We start from the raw sequence: 21,947 nt of genomic DNA, 5'->3' as shown, positions 1-21,947 counted from the left end.
AAGTTCTGGTTTGCAAAGGTTTTTCAGAAGCCGAATGTCCAACTCAGCTTCCGCTTGAGTACAGGAAGCTTCTACAGCCGACCGGAAGCCGCGCCTTGGTTTTCAAATGGTTTTGGGAGTCAAATGGATTCCTGGAACGGATTAAGTTTGAGAACCAAGGTACCACTGTAATTGTAATAACAAATAATGAAATTAAATTAAATGCTATCCGATACCGAGGGCTACCAGTCTTTTAATTCCAAGAAACTACCCCCACTATACCTAATAGGTGGGGGACCTGCCGCAAGTTACTGTGTAATAAGCACTCTGCACATGTTCAGAGACAGCGTTGCCAAAGACTTCCAGACTTTGGTGCTTCCTAAGTACCCATCATTATACCATCTCTTCTCAAGTAGTTGTCGGCTTCTGTTGACACCAAATCAGGGAGCTGTTATGCCAGTGACATCTTACGTTTTCTCTCTCCTTTTGGCAGCTGCTGGTGCCCATGCTTTCACAGTACCTGGAGAAGCTGTCAGCCATTGTGGACAGCAACATCAACTGTGGACCAGTCCTCACCTGGATGGAGGTGAGGAACAGTGAGGGTAGCTGTGGTGGTAGATGATGCAGCTATATCATTTGCAAGCTGAAATATGCTTTCTGTATTTCTTTTAATTTTAATTTCTCATATAGGATCTGATGAAGCACTGTGCAATATAATATTGTTTGTTTGTTTGTTTGTGTGTGTGTGTGTGTGTGTGTGAAGCAGACAAATACAAGTCTTAAACAATATATGTGAAATGCCTGAGACATTTGGAATTTTCTGCAGAAAAGTTAAGTAGGTAATATTACTACACAGAGTAAACCATTGACGCTGCCAGAGTGCTAGAAATGTTAATCTTGCTTTCAAGGGCTCCACAGATACCCATTTCTGCCTGTTGCGGAAATCTAGCAGAAAATTAGATGGAAGCCCTATGTGAATGGTGTGACCTGGTTACTGTATGCTGGGATTAGGGATGTAAGGAGGTAACGATTTTTATCCAGTCCTGGGTCCGTCACAATCAGTGCTGTTTCTGTTCTGCTACAGTTTGATTTCCGCTAAAACCTACGCTATTCATCTTGCTATCTGCTGCGGCTGAAAAGTGTGTAATTAAATAAAGCAATTGATTTCAGTGGAAGGGAAATGTCAAAAACATTTCAGCAAATAGTATAACGATTTACATAACATTTGCAGACTAGAAGCACAACAGTACAGTACCGAATGCTGCTTGCATTTGCTTCTGTGATTTCTGTTCCTGACCTCTGACGAACAGGCAAATTGGGGGGGGGGGAGAATGGGACTTTTGCTCTTATTTCAGTTTCTGATGGAATTCTCTAACATCTGTATCTCAGGTGCGTCTTTTCCTTTCTCCCATCTACCTCTGAGTATTACCCCAGCCATAATGGCATCCTGTTCCTCTCTGGATGACACCCACAGAACATTCCAAGGCTTCACCCACTTCACTTGTATTCTCCCCCTCCCCTTATATTTCAGATTGATAACCATGGCAACCGACTGCTGGTCAATGAGGAAGCTTCTATCAATGTTCCTGCCATTGCAGCTGCTCATGTGGTAAAACGCTACACGGCGCAGGCATCCGACGAGCTCTCCTTTGAGGTGAGCCCTACTTTGTAGTGCATGTTACTTCGGTATGGCTTTTCTCTTGTGGGTAGATCTGCAATGCAATATCTTTTCAATCTCTCTTCCCAGCTAGGGTGTTGCTTGGGAGCACAAAGAGTTGCTCTCCCCCAGGGAAGATTTATTAAAACTGATTTTTTTTGGGGGGGGGGGTTAAACCATTACCACTTCCAGGTATACAACAGTCACAGACAAACTAGCAAAACAAACAAACAAAATCCTTCCAGTAGCACCTTAGAGACCAACTAAGTTTGTCATCTGAAGAAGTGTGCATGCACACGAAAGCTCATACCTATGACAAACTTAGTTGGTCTCTAAGGTGCTACTGGAAGGATTTTTTTTTTTTAATGAAATCAGTGGGATTAAGTTCATTGTCTCCATTAATTTAAATGGGCCTACCCTGACTAACGTTGGCTTCCAATGCCATGAATTTAAAACCAGAAAGAAACAATAATCAATAAAACAGCTGTCTTTTTATTTCCTAAAAATATTTACAGCCCCCCTCACTGTGGTTTCCAAATCTTTGAATCTTTCACATTGACTTGCCTGCCAAGGAACACTCCGTATCTGTGGTGGAGTCCCTTGCACACCGCAAAGGATTCTGGGGCAAAACCTTGGGTGCCATCTTGCTTCCTGTGGAGCTCTATCTTGCTAGGGCCTCACTGTCATCTTGTGTGAACCAAGTGCACCTCAGGGCATGCCTAGGACCCACATGTGCCAGCACATTCAAAGGAATGTCCTGTCATGGTGGGGGATAAATTTTTCTCACCAATCTTCTGAGGAAGCCCAGGGATTCCCTGGGGACAAACATCACCTGCTGTTTGTCAGCATAGATCAATTCTGCACGTTTTCTCTTTGTTTCACAAATGGGACTCAGTGGGACTTTCTTCTGGGTAGTATAAAAGATTGATAAAATGTGGTCATATATATGAGGTACTTCAGAAAAAGCCCAATTTAAAATGTAACTACTAAAGGTTGTGTCCAGTGTGAGTCCTACTCAGAATAGGCTCATTGAAATTAATGGACATGGTGAACTTAGGTCCATTAATTCCAGTGGGTCTATTCTAAGAAGAACTTAGTTGGAGGCAACCCTATATATTTTAATCACCTTCATATGAAGTACACACCTTTGTAACCCAGACTCTGGCAGACTGGAACAAGTCCCGTAGAGGTTCTGGGCGTTCCTCGTAGTCAGAGTAGACCTACCAAAATCATTGAGTCTTCTCTGAGGTACTTAAATCTAGTAGATTCAGTGGATCTACTTTTAAGTATGGCTAACATTGGAAATTGCCCACTGTGGCCCATGCACTAACATAGGATTGTTGTTGTTTTGTTAATTTGTTTGGCACAGGTTGGAGACATCATCTCTGTGATTGATATGCCCCCCAAGGAGGACAGGAGCTGGTGGCGAGGAAAACATGGATTCCAGGTTGGGATTCAGGAAGGAAGACACATTGCATTAGGAGACATATGTTGGAGCATAGGATCAGCACTATGTCTTAGATGGCCACATTGTATTAAAGAGAAATTTGGATGGATGGGTGGGAGTGAAGAAAGAGTGTGTGTGTGTCTAGATAGGGGTATGAGTGTGTGTCTGTGTGTGGTGGCTTAGGCCCCACCCCTTTTTTCTTGGGTTGCTCTCATTGCTGGTGTGCAGCCCTGGCTGGGATGGAGATCTTCCCCACCTTGATTTAAACAAGTGACTTGAAAAAGTGGCAGACTTTCAGAGAGCGATTGGGGATGATGGGAGCTGTAGTCCAGCAACATCTGGTGAATCATAGTGCATAGCTGTCAACTTTAGGATTGAAAAATAGCTGTCAACTTTAGGATTGAAAAATAAGGGATCACTTGCCGAGTGCTGCCGGAAATCGCCTCTGCGCATGTCCAGGGCACCAGAAATTGCTTCTGTGCATGCCCGGCCATGCAGAGGCGATTTCCGGCCGCACTCGCAAGTGAGCAAGCAGCCAGCTGCCGAGCGAGGCGTTTTACCGGGCGGCGGCTGGCTGCTCGCTTGCGGGGGGGGAGGGGCGAGTGGAGCCTCCCTGGCCAACAGGGAGGGAGAGGAGCTGCTTCCTTTAAAATCCGGGAGATTTATGGGATATTTTACAATCCGGGCTGCCAGCGGGAAACTGATTGAAATAAGGGGGTTTCCCACAAAAAAATGGGAGGGTTGACAGCTATGCCTAGTGCCACTCTTCTGTCTTTCTGAAAAGACATCATTTGGGTATATGTAGGCTGCAATGTATCAGCTGAGGAGCTTTTTCTGGCACCGGTTCACTGTTAATTTTCTGCTCAGCTCCATTTTATCAGCACATCCATTTTTTTTTTAAAAAAACCCTGATATTTTAGTTTGCTCCAAAATGCCGTTTCACGGATTTTCTTAAAATATCTGCACAATTCTGCGTTTTTTTTTATTTTTATTAAACCAGATATTCCTTTCAAAACAAATACCAATGCTTTTGGGGTCAGTATCATTTTAGGACCATGTTAAGTCGGCAGAGAGGCCTCTTGCAATTTGGCTTGAGAGAAACATGACTCTCAGTAGCTTGCTTCAGTCGGCCCCACTCCCTCCATGGCAATTCCAGTCACCTAGTGTGGCAAGTGCATGAATTTAGCCATCATCACCTGTCTGGACAGTTTTATGCCTATACTGGTTAATCCATAACCGGTATAGATGAATTGATTGCATCAGAATTTTTGTTAATGGCCTGTTTGCCACATTCACTTGTGGTGGGCATAAATAACTGAGGTAGGATTTAAGAAGTGCCTAAACCAGGGGAAGGCCTGGTTGTTTTTCTTAAGGAGGCATATTTAGCTTTGTCAGGGAGGGGGGCCTTTTTTTCTTCTGTATGTTGAACTCTTCCTTGCCTGCCTCTTTTCCAGGTGGGGTTCTTCCCCAGCGAGTGTGTGGAACTGTTCTCAGAGCGCCCCAGCCCAGGACTCAAAACAGGTGAGCACATCTTCCTTGACTTGCTGTGTTCTACTACATATGCTGATTCTCCTAGATCTACAATTTGGCTTGCTGTAGAAACATAATGACCCCCATTTCCAGCAAATACATTTTCAATCACTTTGCATATTTATTGGTATTACTGGAAACAACCCTGGAACACTTGTGTCTTTCTGCATGCAGGAGGATCACGTTGTGCTCTTTCAGATGCCTAGCTCTTTCATGACACCTAAAATTAGCCGCCTGAGGCGACTGCCCCACTGTGCCTAATGTTAGGACCGGCTCTTCACAAATGTTCCAGAAGCTATGCGCGTGCTCTGATTCTTCACTCTAGCTCTCCTTTTTATTGTACCAGAACTAAGGAGATTGTATAATTTTTCCTGTCATGGAAATGCTGTGACATGTTAGGCTAAGCAAAAGCAACTGGCCCAGGGCCACCCAGGCAGCTGCATGGCCTGGGGATTTGAACCTGGGTCTTCACAATCTAAGACCAACATCCATCACACTGACTATCCAAATCAATCAAACTATGCAAGTGCAAAAACGGGCATAAATTATGCAAAACAAATGCAAATTTGTTTAATTTGCATAATGTATCTAGGTTGCAGTCGTAAGTTGTTTGGAACACTTGGCTGACAAGAGCTGGGCAGTGTGTGTCTATAGCAGCCTTTATTAATTTGGTGCCCTGCAGATGTTTTGGACTACAACTCCCATCATCCTCAGCCCATCATCCCATATGTTGATTCACTTTTTTTGCCCGTTATCTTTTAATATGGACAATTTGGTACACAATTTTACCTTGTATAAACATTTTTTGCAAGCAATTTCTGCTTAACACAGTGGTCCTCAAAGGGTGTGGCAGGAGAGGGTGGCAAATATGGCAGGAAGATTTGAGGTCAATCAAAGAAACATTGAAACATTTCAGTGTAGTATAGTATCATTTTTTATTTTTAGAATATGGATAGATACCTTTTCAAAATGAGAGCAAGAACATCAAGTGGTAAAAGAGAACAATTCTAGTTATGATTTATTTGTTTTCCAATGTATTTCCTATTGATAAAAAAATTGGTGTGCTGCAAGCAAAGTTTTACATGTGGCCTAGAGAAAAAGAGTTTGAGAACCTTTAGCAGAATGCTGTTTGTTTGCTGTTTTCACAAATGTATGTACTTCTGGACATTGTTTGGTTGGAGAACCGCATCACAAAATTTGGAGAAATGTGGATTTCGACGGAGGTTTCGGTTCATGTATTGGTTTGGGGAGCGTGAATTTAATGCAGACCAAACAAATTTATCCCCCATTCCTAGTCTGGTGTTACTGTTTGTGTCCTTCTGTTTTTATTATTTCTTATTTCCATTCATAGACGGTTTACTATCCAAAGATCTCAAAGCAGTTTATAGTAGATAAAATTACATAAATAGTAAGAACAATAAAAAAACCATGTCAAATGATTTACATAAAAATAAAACATACACATAAACAATATCAATACGCATAAAGTCAGAGAATAGTACAAGGCAGTATAATGTAAACTTTCGACCAACATAACACATATTATTCATAAACACTCACCCAATTTCACCTGCCATCTATTTCACACAGCCACTACAACCATTGACTTCCTCAACCATGATCTCTATCAACCATCATTTCTCAGCAATTAGGCTCCCCTCACCTTCATTTCCTGTGTTAGCTTTCCGCATTAGGGTGTGAGTTGGGTTACTGGGTGAAGCTTTCAAAAATAAGAGGCAATTCATTTTATTTTATACCGAGTTTTTTTGGTGCGCATAGAAATCTATCAGGGCAGCTCTCAAAAGTAGGCTGCAGCCGAGAAATGGCACAGCAGACTACGAGTAGCCCTGGCAAAGACATTGACTCACAAGTTAAGAGTGCTAAAGGGATGGGAAATGCCCCTGGCGACTAAATGACAAGGACTGGAAGTGGGGGAGAGGGGAGGTTTATGGCAGCCATTTTGTGTGCCCAAAACAATTACTGCATCTTCCCCTCATGCCCTTGTGCTGTTTTGATTTGATGTGTTTGCTTCAGGGATTGCGGTGGTTTGAAAAGAGATGGTGTTTATGTAAGATTGTCACCAGCCCTAGAAAATACTCTGTTTGAATGAGGTGAAGTGTGGGACAGCAACTTACGCCAGTAGCTTTGAGCTACCGAATTCTTAATCTTTCCTGGCCTTTCATGCTCTGTGTGTCTTCCTGTGCAGATGCAGAAGGGATGAGCTGTGGCATCCCTGGGCCCCCAGGCCTCCTCTCTCCAACCTCAGGTGAGACACGACCCAAGGTGACTGGGAGAGCTGATGCTGGTTGTAACGCTTAGTGTAAACTTGTGTGCATGACCATTCGGTGACTAAGAAAGGACCATGCTTGAGGGATAAAGGCAGGGCTCCTACCGTTAGGCAGGATGAAGCAGCTGTCTCATGCAGTATATACCAGGGTGGGGTGGGGTGGAAAGGCTTTCAGGACAGAGCTGAGTGTGACATGCGGCCTGCTCTGCACCCCCTAAGCTAGCCTTCTTGCCCCTGGGGTCCTTCTGCCAATGTTCAGTGTCCAGTCTGTCAGATTCTGGATGTGGAATCAGAAGAGGGCACCATCTTGTCCTTCGTCTTGGACCAACCCAGGCTTAAGCACACATTACATTAAATTCATTCTTGAATCTGCTCGCATGAATGTGTTTTGGAAACCCAATCTGGACTGAGATCGTGGCATAAGTGGCTGTGTGCTTCAGCTTTTTCTCCCTGTGTTCTGTGTCCTTGGCAAAAGTCCTTGCCAAGATGGCCCTTTCTCCTGGAAGAAAAAGTATCGGTTTTCTAGATCAGTGTTTCTCAACCTTTTTTGGGCCACGGCACACTTGTTCCGTCAAAAAAATCACGCGGCACACCACCATTAAAAGACGGGGCAAATCCTGGGGGTTGGGAATGGGTGGGGGACTGAGGAATAGGGAGGATGAGGTTGGTGTACTTGCTGAGAGAGCCCTCGAGCACCGCCTCCGTCCTGCCTGCCGCCAGCCCCCCGCTCCCTCCTGGGCTGGCCGCGGCTGAGCTGGGGCTGCTGCTGCTGCCGCCACCACCGCCTCCCTCTGGCCTCCCCGCTGGTGTAGCCGCCGCCGCTGCTCCTTGGCGGCCCGAGAGCCCTCCCCGGCTGGCGGAGGAGGACGGTGAGGAGCCCGCCGAGGTGGGGTGGCTGCTGCTGCGGCTGCTGCTGTTACTGCCGCCGCTGGACGGGGCTGCTGCTGCTCCAGAGTCCCCGCCGCCCTGCGCCGCTGCCTTCTCCATTGAGCGCACGGGGAGAGCGCGAGGAGGCAGCCTCGGCCATGAAGCGCTGCCTCGCTCAGGGAGCGAGGGCAAGGAGATGACGGAGGAACACCCTTCGCGCCCTCGCGCCCTCCAGACTGACCCGGCCGGCTTCCTTTCCGGCGGGTCAGCGCTGCCTATTGGCGGCCGCAAATCGCCCTTCTCGTTGCCTCACGTTGCGGCACAGCAGCCACCGTCTTGCGGCACAGTAGTGTGCCGCGGAACAGTAGTTGAGAAACGCTGTTCTAGATGGTGCTGTGCCACAACTCCCAGCATCCCATGCTGGCTGGGGGCTGATGGGAGCCCATAGTCCAGCAGCACCTGGTGGGCTCTCTGGAGGTGTACTATTGGCTGCAATACCAGTTTCCTGCAGCAAACAGCAGCTTGGGGGAGGGATGTAGCATCTTTGCTGTCTTCTTGGGCGTTGTGATGCAGCCCGCATGCAATGGCTGTCCTGCAGTGGCTTGGAGAAGGGCTGCAACTCTCTCTCTTTCATTCTGTTCCAGTGTCCAAGAAGCATGGCAAGCTCATCGGGTTCCTTCGCACTTTCATGAAGTCCAGGCCCAGCAAGCAGCGCCTGAAGCAACGTGGGATCCTCCGAGAGAGAGTGTTTGGCTGCGATTTGGGCGAACACCTCAAGAACTCAGGCAATGATGGTAATTTTGCCCACAGATCCTTCCTGTTACTGATAGTGCGGCCTCATCTACTACTAGGAAAACAACACACAGTCCATTTTATCTCAGCAACAACGACCCTGTCAGGTTGGTTAGGCTAAGAGAGAGTGAATGGTCCAAGATCACCCGGTGAGCTTCATGGGTAAGTAGTGATTGAACTGTGGTCTGCCAGGCCTTAGTCCAACACTCTAACTGCCACACCACAATTGGCTCTCCTCTGCAGCATTGGAGGGGGTGGAAGTGCCTGTATGGCTGAGCATTCTCCTCAAACTGCGTCAGCACTCCTTGTTTGATTTCTGTCCTTAGTATGTCCACCAACTGAAGAGCATTCTGTGGGATGGGTTTTAACGGGCAGGAGAGGATATATGATTTGCCATTTACCCTTCCAGGTGCCCACATGTGTGGGTTGAACAGAGCGAAGAGGAGGGGAAATGACATCACACAGAGCCCTCTCTAGCTGTTGTATTTCTATGGTCTGAGTATCTGCCCAGCCATACAGTGGACCTAGCCCCTTCTCATGCTAACTAGTAAGAATATGGATGTTAGGTGTGGCTGCTAATCTCCCACTCATTTTTCACTAGAGATGGGCTCAGATAAATCATGCTGCCAACATTATATATATATATATAGAGAGAGAGAGAGAGAGAAGGAGAAGCTTTGTGGCTTACCACTTTCATTTCCCTAGTCCTTTATGAGTGCTTGTGGCCAGAGCTCAACATCTACAAGAAACCTATTTTAACATGTTGACCCAAGGGGACAACTGTAGCTGTCACACTGGCCTAACCTTATGTGGTTGTTGTAAGGATGATTGTTATATTATATTGTTCTTAGATATGCTCCTTGTTGTTATGCCAGTCCCCCAGGTACTACGGTCCTGCTCTGATTTTATCGAGAAACATGGCATTGTGGATGGCATCTACCGTCTCTCTGGAGTCTCCTCCAACATCCAACGGTTGCGGTGAGCCCTGGTCAGGAGGAGCAGGGGTTGTGGGCCGGGTCCTTGTTTAGCACAGAAAGCCCTAGAGGCAAAGGTGGGGTTTAACAGCCAAATTAGATGGGATATGATGGCCACATCTATCTTACTCACAAATGAAGGAGGGTCTATCCTGTACATGAAAAGGAGCATATGGAGGAGGAGGAGGAGGAGGAGGAGGAGGAGGAGGAGGAAGGAAGGAAGGAAGGAAGGAAGGAAGTGAACCCTGTGCCTTGTGGCATAGGAGCCGAGACTGGTAGTTCGGGCAAAGTTCTGCCCCAAACAGGAAGTGGTTCACCACATGGGACAGCTGCATGCAAGAGGGATAGGGCAATATTTTTCAGCCTGATGTCCATAGCGCCTTGTAGGCCACTTTCCACAGACTGTGGGTCAGTGGTGGGCAGGGCAAGATGCAAAAGTGGGCGGAGCAAACCTTTGCAGATTAGGCTGCATTCCAGCCATGCAAAAGTCCTATGCACACAAACCTTTCTCCATCCAGGAAAGCAATTGTTACCACAGCTCAAGGATACATTCCAACCATAAAGAGAGCCAGAGGGCCCTGGGTTTCTCATCGCTGGCATACAGAGTCAAGGGTTCCCAGTTCTAGCCTTGCTTAGCCTTGACATGGAGACCCAGCAATTTATGACGTTTATTCCTAGCACTTTATGTGCTGCTTGTAAAATTTCTCTCATTACCATTCTGAGAATTCGACATTTTCCATATGATTTCTTTTTGAGGTTCCTAATTGTTTTACTCACGCATGCTGTACAGAGATATTTATTTAATCCCACTACTTAATATATAGAATTCTTATTGATTAGTAGCAGCAGTAGTAGCATCGTTAGGTGTTTTGAATGCAGGATTTTAATTGTCTGTTGGGATTTCTGAACGGCTGGAAGATTTTGGTTGAAATAGAAATTAAATAAATAAGTGCTGCAATCCGGGTTTTGGAACTGGGAGAACAGTTTAAAGCAACAGAGAGCATTGTGGTAAGGCGAGGAACAAAGGTTTCAGTCCTCTCCCCTACCCGCTTCTTTTCATGTATAGAATAGAGTCCCGCCCCCCGTTTGGGCAGACATGCAGAAAGCTGCCTCGTCACATCATGTTTGGCCCTAAGTAGGCCAAGCGAAAGGTTGCCTGGCTGTGGGTCACTGTGCAATATGTGCTGCTTTGTGTAATTTCTCTCTTCCCGCGGCTTCCTATCCCCTCCAGGCACGAGTTTGACAGTGAGCGAGTGCCCGAGCTCTCCAGGGACGTCTACTTACAAGACATCCACTCTGTCAGCTCTCTTTGCAAGCTGTACTTCCGGGAGTTGCCAAACCCACTGCTCACCTACCAACTCTACAACAAATTTGCTGTGAGTCTTGCAGACCGCTGGGAGAAGTCTCCCACCCACTCCGCTTTTGGTCACTGCTGCCGCCTCTACCATTCCTCAGCTACCCCTTGAAGAAATCGTAGAGTTGGAGTGGTTTATGTAGGCCATCTAGTCTAACCCCTGCTTAATACAGGAAATCCAGAGAGCTAGAAATTCAGAACTAGAGTGTCCACAACAAACGGCTGCACAGCCACTGCTCTGAATAGATTTGAGATAGCTACCACCCATTGTCTTTACTAGGTAGCAGAATGAAATTCAAAATGGGTCCAGGCGGGCTTTGGACCACATCTGAAATGACCTTGCCTCTCATATGCATCCGCTACACCACAGTTGGGAGGGGAGTCCAGAGCAAGACTCCGAGCTGCCTGTGTGCATTATCATCATTCCGTTTTTAAGTTGCTTTTGAGCAATATAGTCCTCAGGGCAGTGCATGAATATACAGCGGAACCTTGGTTTTCTAACATAATCTGTTCCAGAAGACTTCTGAAATGTTCGAAAACTGAAGCCTGCATTTCCAGAAGCATTTATGTCTGGAAAACTCAATAGGGAAGCTGTGTGGCATGTTCAGCTTCCGAAAAGTGTTCAAAAACGGAAGCATTTCCTTCCGGGTTTTCGGCATTTGAAAGCCAAAACCTTCGACTTCTGAGACGCTCGAAAACCGAGGTTGCACTGTACTAGAAACAGTAAAATGAGCACAACTGGTGCCAATGACCCCCTCCCCTTTCCCCCGCCAGATCCATCACCTGCCCTGTGTGCCAGGTGAGTTTCTGTGGGCGTCCCAGTGTCTCAGAAATGGCAGCTGTCGTGTGCTCAAACTGTCAAGTGAGAGTTGGCTGTGCCAACTCCATGTGCGTGTTCCCAGGGCTAAACAATAAAAATTGGAGTCACAGAACAAAAGAGGAAGAAGAGGGGGTGGAGCAGTGGAGCACAATTACATTGCCCGCCAACGTTGCTGCCTACACAATAATACGTGCAGCAGTTTCTCCCGACTTCCTTATTCTTTTGAATCACCTGCTCTTTGTGCTGGGCTATTTCAGGCTTGGTTAACCCTGCCTCCCCCTTCCCCCTCCTTCCCTTCCTTTTAAATTCCTTTTGGCTTGTATTTGTAATACTTTGAGGGGCAACATCTAGGCATGGCTAGTGATAAATATGAGCTGGGGTCTTCAGAGGCATGACTTCACCTTCTCAGTCAATTGAAAGCTGGAGCAGAAGGGATTGGTGGTGTCGCTAAGCCTACCCCAGGGATGTTCCAGTCCCCTTTCCTGAATTTTCAGCTTTCATTTTAAGAGCGACAAGCAAGGTTCTTCCCCTGTTACTTGGGGAAAAAATAAGGGAAAACATGCATGTAGTAATCTGCTCAGTTGCCCACTAAGAAGTAAACTTGTTCCCACCATCCAGTGTTCTAGCCAAAGAGTGCAGAAGCACTTGAATCATGGACAACTGCTAGGTCCATCTTTTTAAAGGTGGTTTCTGTAGATCTCAAAGCAATTTACAGCAGATAAACATATATAAATATACACACAGAGAGAGTAAGTGCAATAAAAACATTGAAAAATTATTACCATTAAAATAGGTTAACTACATAAACAGCATCCATGTTCATAATAACAATGAAATGAGAATGGAAGGTTTTGTTCCCCACACTCCAAAATCTGCTTTGTAATTTATTTCATTTTCCATATCACCCTGCTCTGTTTTGCTCCTATTCATGGCCTTTCAACAGCCTCCACACTTTCACCTCTCTCTCCAAATAAGGTTGTTCTGTTTACTCTTCAAATACCCAAGGGCTGTCAGATTGAAGAGGGCAAAGATTTCTTCTCTGTTGCCCCAGAGGGCAGGTCTCAACCACACATGCTTAAGTGGCAGGAGAGTCGATATTGGTCAAATCCTAGAGGAAACATTTGATCTGGGTTGGGAAAGCTTTTCAAATTGCTGGGCCAGGGTCCTTATCAGGGCCGCCCACCTGTCAATCACCTGATGCCATAATGGTGTTAGTTGTAAGACAAGTAAAAGCATTCCAAATGGAAGAGAAAATTAGGAATTTAGTAAAAGAGGTGCCTTCCTCAAAACAAAAGACCTTAATTGTCAAAGGCCAGAGTAAAGAGGTGCATTTTAATGTTGTGAATTCCCCTGTGATCCCCTGTGATCTTGGATGGAGGACGGCATACAAATTTAATAAATAATGATGTTCAGAATATGGCAGAGGCTGTGCAATGAAGCTGCCAGATGACCTCTTTGGGGAGGGAGTTCCACAATTTAGGGCTTGCCGCAGAGAATGCTCTCTCCTAGACCACCATTCCCCACATTTCCCAAGGTGGTGAAACCACCCAGAGGGTCCCCTCTGCTGATCTTAACACTTGAGAGGGTCAGTAGGGATAGAGGTGGCCTTTCAGAGATTTGGGGCTTTGGTCATTTAGGGTTTCACCCACTAATGTGAACACCTTGAATCGGGCCTGGAAGCAAACTCTCCCAGTCCTTCTCCATAGGGCTGTGCAATGGATCCAGTTGGACCCCAAACCGATATAGGTCAGCCCTGGGTGGGATCAGGGCTGCTCCAAATCACCAGCTTAGGGGGAGCTGTGCACAGCCCTACCATTCCACAAGAGGCCTGGCGACCACGCTGACTCCTTCCCTCTGCTTTTCCTCTGCCCTGTCATCGCAGGAGGCCGTGTCTGTTTCAGGGAACGAGGATCGCTTGGTGCGAGTGCACGACGTCATTCAGCAGCTGCCCCCACCGCACTATAGGTAGGCATTACTTGAGGCGCAAATACGGTGCCCGAGGTGGCTCTCCCAGCAAGGGGCGGGAGGGTGAATGCAAGAACCCTTGCAAGGGGGGCGGCGGAATGGTGTTGAGGGCGGGGTTTGCGAGGGGGCCGACGGTCCGTCGAAGCGGACTGTCTAGCTGTAGCAGCTTCTGCTCTGTCCCAACAGGACCCTGGAATTCCTGCTGCGGCACCTGGCCCGCATGGCTATGCACAGTCAAAACACCAGCATGCATATCCGCAACTTAGCCATCGTTTGGGCACCCAACCTGCTGCGGTGAGACGCCCAGATCAATGGCCCTGCACTGGCACTCCCCACCCCACCCCGCCCCGTGCCTTCCCTGTGTTGCCACGATGCTCCTCCGCCTTGCACCCTCTCCAGCTCTTGCCTGCAGTGCTCTCTGAATCCTCTCTCCATGCTACCCACGGCATTTCCCCTGCGCTAACACCAGCCCTTACCCATAACTCTCTGGGGCATGAACTCGACCCTTCCTGCACTCAGCCCCAAGGGATAAGGATCTACAGCTCTTAAGCACCTCTCTACTTCCCCCATTTTGTCCCCAGCATATTCTGGCGCTCTGGCTCAGGCTTTAGACCAGGCATCCCCAAACTGCGGCCCTCCAGATGTTTTGGCCTACAACTCCCATGATCCCTAGCTAACAGGACCAGTGGTTGGGGAAGATGGGAATTGTAGTCCAAAACATCTGGAGGGCCGAAGTTTGGGGATGCCTGCTTTAGACTGTGTGAGATTGGTGTGTGTGTGTGTGTGTGTGTGTGAGAGAGAGAGAGAGAGAGAGAGAGAGAATCATAGAATTATAGAGCTGGAAGGGACCTGAAAAGCCCTGTAGTCCCCCCTCCCTGCAGTGCAGGAATCTCTTGTCCAATGTGGGGATCGAACCCACAACCCTGAGAGAAAGAGTCTCATGTTCTACCTACGGAGCTCGGGGCTGAGAGAGAGAGAGAGAGGTGTGTGTGTGTGTGTATATATATATATATGTGTGTGTGTGTGTGTGTGTGTATATATATATATATATATATATATATATATATATATATATATATATATGAAGGAGGTATGGTTTGGCCCTGCCCACCACCTGAACGGGCTCCCCAACCCTTTTCCCCCAGAGAATGTATTTGTCAGGTTCCCCACCCCTACCTTCAAGGGATTGTTGTGGGTCCCTAACCCCAGGCATTCCTGTTTAGGGCCTCTAGCTCAAAGATGACTAGTGGGCAGGCTGCATCAGTCCCCCCTCCCCCTATGATTCTCCTCCCTTGCAAAAAAACACCCCGTTGTCATCCTTTTCACTGTTCCTGTGTGTCCCTGCTGTGATGCCATCATGCCAAAAGCCTTTTTTTGTGGTGCCTTAAGGCTACCCACTTCAGTCACACCTACCTACGATGACACTCTGTGCGAGGCCAACATTTGGTGCACCCCTTCCCAGTCCTCACACTGTCTTCCCAAAGGCAGGTAAGGAGGCCCCAGGTCTTGGGAAGGAAGCCCAAGGGCTCTGGCAGGGTCCTAGAGCTTTCCACATCTTTCCTAAACCTGGGAAAGAGCTAAGTAGACTTTGGGAAGGAGAGGGGAGGACTCTAGGACCTTGTCAGAGCCTCATGCCTCCTTCCCTGAGTCCAGCGCCTTGCTCAGTGAGTGTGCACTGTTAATCCATCCCTGCACCCCTCTGGCCTTCAGAGAGTTGACCAGTGCAGGCCTCAGCCTGGAAATGATCAACCATCCTTGCTTGAGAGCTCATCCAATACTCCACCTGAGCTTTTACTAGCATTTATTCTACCTTCCCCTCTAGCTCCTGCTCTTGCCACCTCCCCATCACTTACCCATGGTTCCCTGGGGTTTCCCTCCAACACCAGCCTCCTCCTCCTCCTCCTCCTCCTCCTCCTCAGGGGGTCCTTTCCACATTCCACATCTGTTTCTATCATGCTGCTTTGTGGGTCTGCCCCTTTTCAGCCACGTTACCGAGGGACTATGCCCTCTGGGCTTTCAACGATGATATTCTGGGGCTGTGAGCACGTGCTTGTCCCCTCCCCAGGCCCACCTTACAGGAAGACGTGGCTCTCTAGTAATCCCTCCCCCTCGCTGCTTTTTACGGCAGGTCGATGGCTCTGGAGGTTGTTGCACAGTGCGGAGCCGACGCCTTCCAGGAAGTCCGAGTCCAGTCCCTCGTGGTTGAATTCCTCCTCAACAACGTTCAGGTGCTCTTCAGCGACACTTTCACCTCCGTCGGCAAGGACAGTGCAGGTAGCTCGCGCCAAAGGGGACTTTTTCTGAGGCTGCTATGAAATCTGTTAAGAAATCCCTCTGCCTCATTGTCACGGAATTGCTTGCTTGCTCCAGAATTATTGAAGGAAACCATGACAGTTCAGGTTGCTTGAATTTGTATAATCAATGGAGCCCTGTTCTCCTCGCCACTGTACTCCAATCTATTCCCAGGCAAGGAGCTGTCACCGGTTTTCCTTGATGAAGAGGCCCCATCCGCACCAGACATTTAAAACACTTTCATACCACTTTAAACAGTCATGGCTTCCCCCAAAGAATCCTGGGAGCTGTAGTTCATTAGGGGTTAGGAGACCCCTCGCAGAGCCACAATTTGCAGAGTTCCCCAGGAAGAGGGATTGATGGTTAAACTACCCTGGGAATTCAACCCCTAGGGCTGGGAGAGACTGCTGCCTAGAACTTTGAAGAGTGGCTGCCAGTCAGTGTAGAAAAAACAGAGCTAAATAGGCCAGTGCTGTGACTCATTATAACTACCGGTATGTTCTTTCTTATGGGGTCTCCCTAGTGTAGGGAATAATTCATCTGGTTGTTGGGAGAGGGCAGAAGTGAAATTAAGTAGAAACGAACTGTTACAGAGGACATTCTGGAAAGTTCTGGGGGAAACCTCTTCTGCTTTCAGCACTGAGCTTAGAGTTATGGGATGTTATTGGGATTCTTGAAAGCATTTCATTCTTGTTCACCATGAGGTCTGGCATAACATTGTAGGAGTTCCAATTTGAGCATGGGGCTCCTAAAATTCTCTCTCTGGCTCCTAGATTTTTCCAACAATGAAATGCTCCCCCACTCTGGGATGGGCGGCAGTGGCAGGGGAATCATTCATGCGCAGAACAGAGGCTGAAGGCAAACCTAAATGTTCTGTTTGTTTATTTTTAATTGCTGCCTTTTTATTGTTGGCTCTAGTTTCATTTGTTAGCTCCTTGGGGGCCTTCAGACAGAAAGGCAGCCTATAAATTTTTAAGCAAACAAACAAATATTTAAAGAGCCATTTCAGAAGCTTCGTCACCTACCAAGTGAGCCTGGTTTTGCAATTTGCATGGCAGGAGTAGGTGCTAGTAAGTCGGATGCTGATTCAGCTGCCAGTTTCACTCCTTTAATGATTCAAAGAAGGTTTCCTTTCAGGCAGAATGTACACTTTTTATATGTATGTATGTATGTATGTATGTATGTATGTATGTATGTATGTGTATGTATATCTTTTTTAAGTACCAAATGTTTTTAAAATAGTTGCAACATGCAGCCAGCCCTTTCATTGTACAAGATGAACCTCTTGTCTTAGGTGGTAGTCTGGGAAAAGCAGCAAAATGATGCTCATCTAAGAGCATTGTGTCATCTTTCTTCCTTGGCATTGTGTTAAAACGCACCTGAATGCTCCAGACCAGCAAACTGCCAAAACTTTGGCTTGTATAGAGATGGGCATACTAGCTGATGATCAATTAAGCAAGGGCATTTGATTAGCCCCCCTGTCTGCTAATTAGCCGCTTAATTCGTATGGAAGCAGTAAGGGTGTACTTAGTTTTTTTGCACATGATTTCTCCGTCTTGTCTTTATTTCTGTTAAACAAATCATGACATGGAGTCATATGTCATGTGTTGCTGTTCATCTGAGGTTGCATTTACCTAATGTTAAGACCTGCTAAGGAACTAATGATTGCTATGATGTCCTAATATGCAAAACCACATGATGCAAAGGGGCTGCACTTTCTTTTCCCTATGACTGCATGCACTCCTAATGCTGGGCAAGTGTGGGCCTGACTGCCTGTCGAGATGGTGGGCCATGAGGCTATCTCCCTCTTTGCACTCATGCAGCCTCTCTCCTTCAACAGGGCGCTGCTTCCTTCCCCGACCCAAATCCCAGGTGGTCAGCTGCCCCTCCACCCGGTTGCTGTCCCTGGAAGAAGCACAGGCACGGACCCAGGCCTTATGCAAGGCTACCAAGCCAGAGGCTAAGCAGGGATCCAACGATCTGCAGGGGCAAGGGAAACTTTCTTCTGTGTTGAGCTCCCCCGACACCAGGTAATTGGGCTTCCATGTACAGGTGCAGTATACCTCTAAGCATCAGGTGCTGGGAGCGAACAACAAGTGGGTTCGCATCACTTTGATGCCCTGCTTTCCAGTTGATGGTGGAGTAAATAGCCTCACTCTGATCTGGGGAAGCAGTTCTTACACTACTGTGAAGACCATTGTCAGATTGATGCATGCAATGACCCTTCGAGAGCTGATGTTTCAGATGCAAGTGGGTTGTAGGTTGTTTTTTTTATTTTTAACTGCAGTGACAGCAGGCAACTGGGACGGTTCTCTGCAATCTGGCACAGGCTCAGACTGCTTAGCTGCCGGAGCTGGTGGCCTCGGGCTGACCTGTCTCTCCCACCTGCAGGCAAAAGGCAGAAAGTAATGGGAGGCTGCGGAAGACGTCAGGTCCTAGCTGGAAGGCCTTCTTCGCCATTGGCAAAACGCCGGTCACGTTTCGCAAGAAATCGCACCGCCTTGGAGACCTTTTTGGGCTTGGAGAGTCTCTGCCAGGTGAGAGACCTGGTCAACACCTGATCGTGGGTTGCTTTCTTCATCCATGGATTTTCGGGACAGTGTGCAAATCAGGAGCGGCTTCTCCAATCTGGGAGGGGCAAGGTGGTGGTGAGGCCAGAGTTGTAGCAGCACTGGGTTTGCTCCACTAGCGTGTTCACACAGCCCAGACCTTGCCACTGCTTCACTCTTCCTGGTAAGTTGCAGTGGTTCCACTGCTGGGAGGCTGTTGCACCACCAAGTGGCGAAAACATATTACACAACAACAGGGAAGTATGGATAAGCCCCCAGTCAGCACACTTAAGGGCTAGAAACTTGCTTTCTTTTTAAAAAGAAGCTGAGATACACAGATGCTCAGTTCTGCACCAGATAATAAATTCCACAGGTGTGGTGTGCTTGCCAGGTGCACAACATATATTGCTTGGGAACCTGAAAGGAAGTCCTCCCAACTAGCATTCCTCTATGGCTTTATATTTATCCCAGAGTGAATAAAGTTTGTTTCATGGGTGAGGATTGGAAGAAAGATTGAGACCTTGAGATAAGGCCCTTTTCAGTTAATAACTTACTTCCTTGTCCTGTTTTGCTTCAGGGGGCCAGCCTGAGACTGTCACCTTGCGATCAGCCAAGAGCGAGGAGTCCCTGACATCGCAGGCCAGTATTGCAGGTAAGAGGAAACCTCATAGGCTGGGACATATGGAGAGGTGAGGGCACCAAGGGCTGCTACCAGGGCTCCTTAGGGAGGGAGCGCAGGATATAAATTCAGTAAATAAGGCAGAATAATAGCTGCATAGACTGCCAACCTTCCATGTGAATTTTGCCTTTGAAACAGGTGTGGGGAAACTGTGGCCCTCCAGATGTTGTTGGAACCCAGCTCCCAGCAGCCCCAGATCTTACTGGTCAAAGATGATGGGAGTTGTAGTTTGTTATCATCTAGAGTTCCCCATCCCTGCTACAAAAATAGGTTGCAGAAACCTACCTTTAGACTTGCTGCTGGTAGATGCATCCATTCCCTCTGCTGAGCACAGGTCTACATGGTATCTGAGCACAGGTCTACATGGTAGGTTTCTGTGGTTTTCATTCATGGCTTTAAACCTGATGGGTAGGGAGCCAGCACCTGGCGGCGCTTTGCCTGTGAGGGTCCTGCCACCACAATCACTGGCTAAAAAGATTGTAGCAACATAACATTGTGCCAGCCATTTGCCAGACTGCTTGGCCATCAAGTCCAATATTGTCTATTCCAGGGCTGGAGGACCTGTTGTTGGACCCCAAATCCCATCAGCCCCAGCTAGCATAGCCAATAGTCAGGGGTTATGTAGTCCAGCCACACCTGGAAGAGAACAGGTTCCCCACCCCTGGCCTACTCAGGTGGCACCTGCTACCTAGCCATGTCAGGTATTTAAACTGGGACTTTCTGAATGCAAAGTGTATGCTCTGCCATTGAGCTGTGGCCCTTGTAAAGGGGCAGCCTTGTATGCTGAAGCTTCTGCAGGATGTGGAAAGTAGGGCTGGGAGATACCTGGTTTTCACCAGCTCAACGTTGCGATATACCAATATATCACAAGGTCTGAAATAAGGATGGAGCTATGTAGAGGCATTGGCTGGCTTCAAGGTTTTCTGCGCATTCTGATTTTTGCTGGTGCCTGCTGTTGTGATTCACTGCCCCCCTGCAAGAGCTGAGCTGGCAGAGTTAACAGGGGCTGCAGGAAACATTGGCTAGCTCCACAATTTCCCCCACATTGTGATTTTTGCATAGCACACATACACACACATATCGTGATTCACAATATATTGCCAGGTCAGAAATTATGAATCCGATAACACAGTATTGACTTCAGTTTGGGACGATATACCGTATCTCCCACCCTGCTGTAGAGTGTCAGGCTTGAACCCATTGCCTTTCAGGGGGATCTCTAACTGTGCACCAGGTATGCAAGCAGCCAGTCCCCTAGAGGCAGAAGTATAGCCCTGTGTGGTGCTGAGGCTTGCCCCTTTCCCCTCGGGTGTGCATCCGGTGGGTGACAGTGGGCCAGGGAGTTGCATGTCCTTTACCTGTGTGGGTTTTCTCCTTTCTCGCTCTGTGTCCTAGGCCTCCCCAAGCTGCCCTGCCTGCGACGTCCACACTCCAGCAGCGATGCCTTCCCCACCCTCAAGCCGTGCCGCTCATGCTCTTCTCTGGGCTCTTCCGTGTCCGGCCGAGGCGAGGATCTGGCGGCTGGGGCGGCAGATGTGGCCGCCCGGCGCCGCTCCTCCTGGCTGGAAGGCGACTCGGAGCTGGACTCGGAGCTGGAGCTCAGCCCCCCCGGCCTCCGTGGCCTGGACTTCGACCCGCTGACCTTCCAGTGCAGCCCCCCGGCTCAGCAGCCCTCGCTCTCGGACGACTCCGGGCCTCCGAGCCCCGGGCGGGTGCTCTCTCCCTGCTCGCCCCCCACGATCGGCAAGGATACGTTGGAGCCGCTGCCTGTCTCCCTCCCCGAAGAGATGCTGGAGATGTTCACCGGGGGCGAGGCCAGGGGCCCCGGCGGGCATGCCTCTCCACCACACATGATCTCAATGCTGCTGTGTGCTGCTGGCGGGCAGCTGAGCGACAGCTGCGAGCGTGAAGTCCGCTGCAAGATCACGCAAGCCAAAGGCCGCACGTCGCCACTCAGTAAGTGTTGGTGCCTTGTGGGAGTCAGTTGGTAATTCTCCTCAGCCAGGGTGATGTATCAACAGAGTACATGGAACCCCTGGAGAGCCTTCAGAGATTTCCTGCTCCCAGCAGAACATCTTCTTCCAGAGTCCCACACCGTTCAAAGTAACAAAGTGTGTATTGTCTCCAGACACGAGAGGAAGCTAAACTATAGATAAACTGCTATGTACAGTTATTCTGGTCTTATGCTACATACCTGAAGGAGCGTCTCCACCTACATCCTTCAGTCTGGACACTGAGCTTTAGCTCTGAGGGCCTCCTGGTGGTTCCCTCACTGCAGGAAGTGAAGTTACAGGGAACTAGGCAGAAAGCCTTCTCAGTAGTGGCGCCTGCCCTGTGAAACGCCCTCCCATCAGATGTCAAGGAGATAAATAACTATACAATTTTTAGAAGACATCCGAAGGCATCCGTATCTCCCACCCTGTATGAGGAAGTGTTTGATGTTTGATGTTTTATAATGCTTTTGTTTTTGTTGGAAGAGTGGCTGGGGCAACCCAGTACAATTATTATTATTATTATCCAACACTACTGCATGAAACCCACAGCCTTTTCCCCTGACTTTCCACAGATTCAGAGTCAGACCCTGACATGCAAACAGTACATCATCAAGACAAGACACACACACACAGAGGACATAAAGAAAGCAATGCCCTAGAGCAGGCGTCCCCAAACTTCGGCCCTCCAGATGTTTTGGACTACAATTCCCATCTTCCCTGACCACTGGTCCTGTTAGCTAGGGATCATGGGAGTTGTAGGC

General features: G+C 48.1%; 1 protein-coding gene across 2 annotated transcripts in view; it reads left to right on the top strand.

Moving 5' to 3' along the window:
* ARHGAP33 (Rho GTPase activating protein 33) overlaps positions 1–21,947 on the top strand; it is a 45,833-nt gene that overhangs the window by 19,771 nt on the left and 4,115 nt on the right. Inside the window, exons 6-20 of one of the 2 annotated variants that reach the window (XM_035117984.2) lie at positions 473–565; positions 1,511–1,633; positions 3,006–3,083; positions 4,538–4,604; positions 6,820–6,879; positions 8,412–8,561; positions 9,435–9,537; positions 10,765–10,909; positions 13,590–13,672; positions 13,859–13,966; positions 15,801–15,946; positions 17,805–17,994; positions 18,356–18,501; positions 19,091–19,165; positions 20,588–21,148. In XM_035117984.2, the coding sequence (XP_034973875.2) occupies positions 473–565; positions 1,511–1,633; positions 3,006–3,083; positions 4,538–4,604; positions 6,820–6,879; positions 8,412–8,561; positions 9,435–9,537; positions 10,765–10,909; positions 13,590–13,672; positions 13,859–13,966; positions 15,801–15,946; positions 17,805–17,994; positions 18,356–18,501; positions 19,091–19,165; positions 20,588–21,148 (2,128 nt within the window). The remainder of the gene's footprint in view (positions 1–472; positions 566–1,510; positions 1,634–3,005; positions 3,084–4,537; positions 4,605–6,819; positions 6,880–8,411; positions 8,562–9,434; positions 9,538–10,764; positions 10,910–13,589; positions 13,673–13,858; positions 13,967–15,800; positions 15,947–17,804; positions 17,995–18,355; positions 18,502–19,090; positions 19,166–20,587; positions 21,149–21,947) is intronic. The other variant, XM_060275707.1, reaches the window with a different exon arrangement.

Source organism: Zootoca vivipara, chromosome 6 (genome assembly GCF_963506605.1).
Source record: "Zootoca vivipara chromosome 6, rZooViv1.1, whole genome shotgun sequence".
NCBI lineage: Eukaryota > Metazoa > Chordata > Lepidosauria > Squamata > Lacertidae > Zootoca > Zootoca vivipara.
Note: the sequence above shows the minus strand (reverse complement) of the source record. Positions and strands in the feature narration are given on the sequence as shown.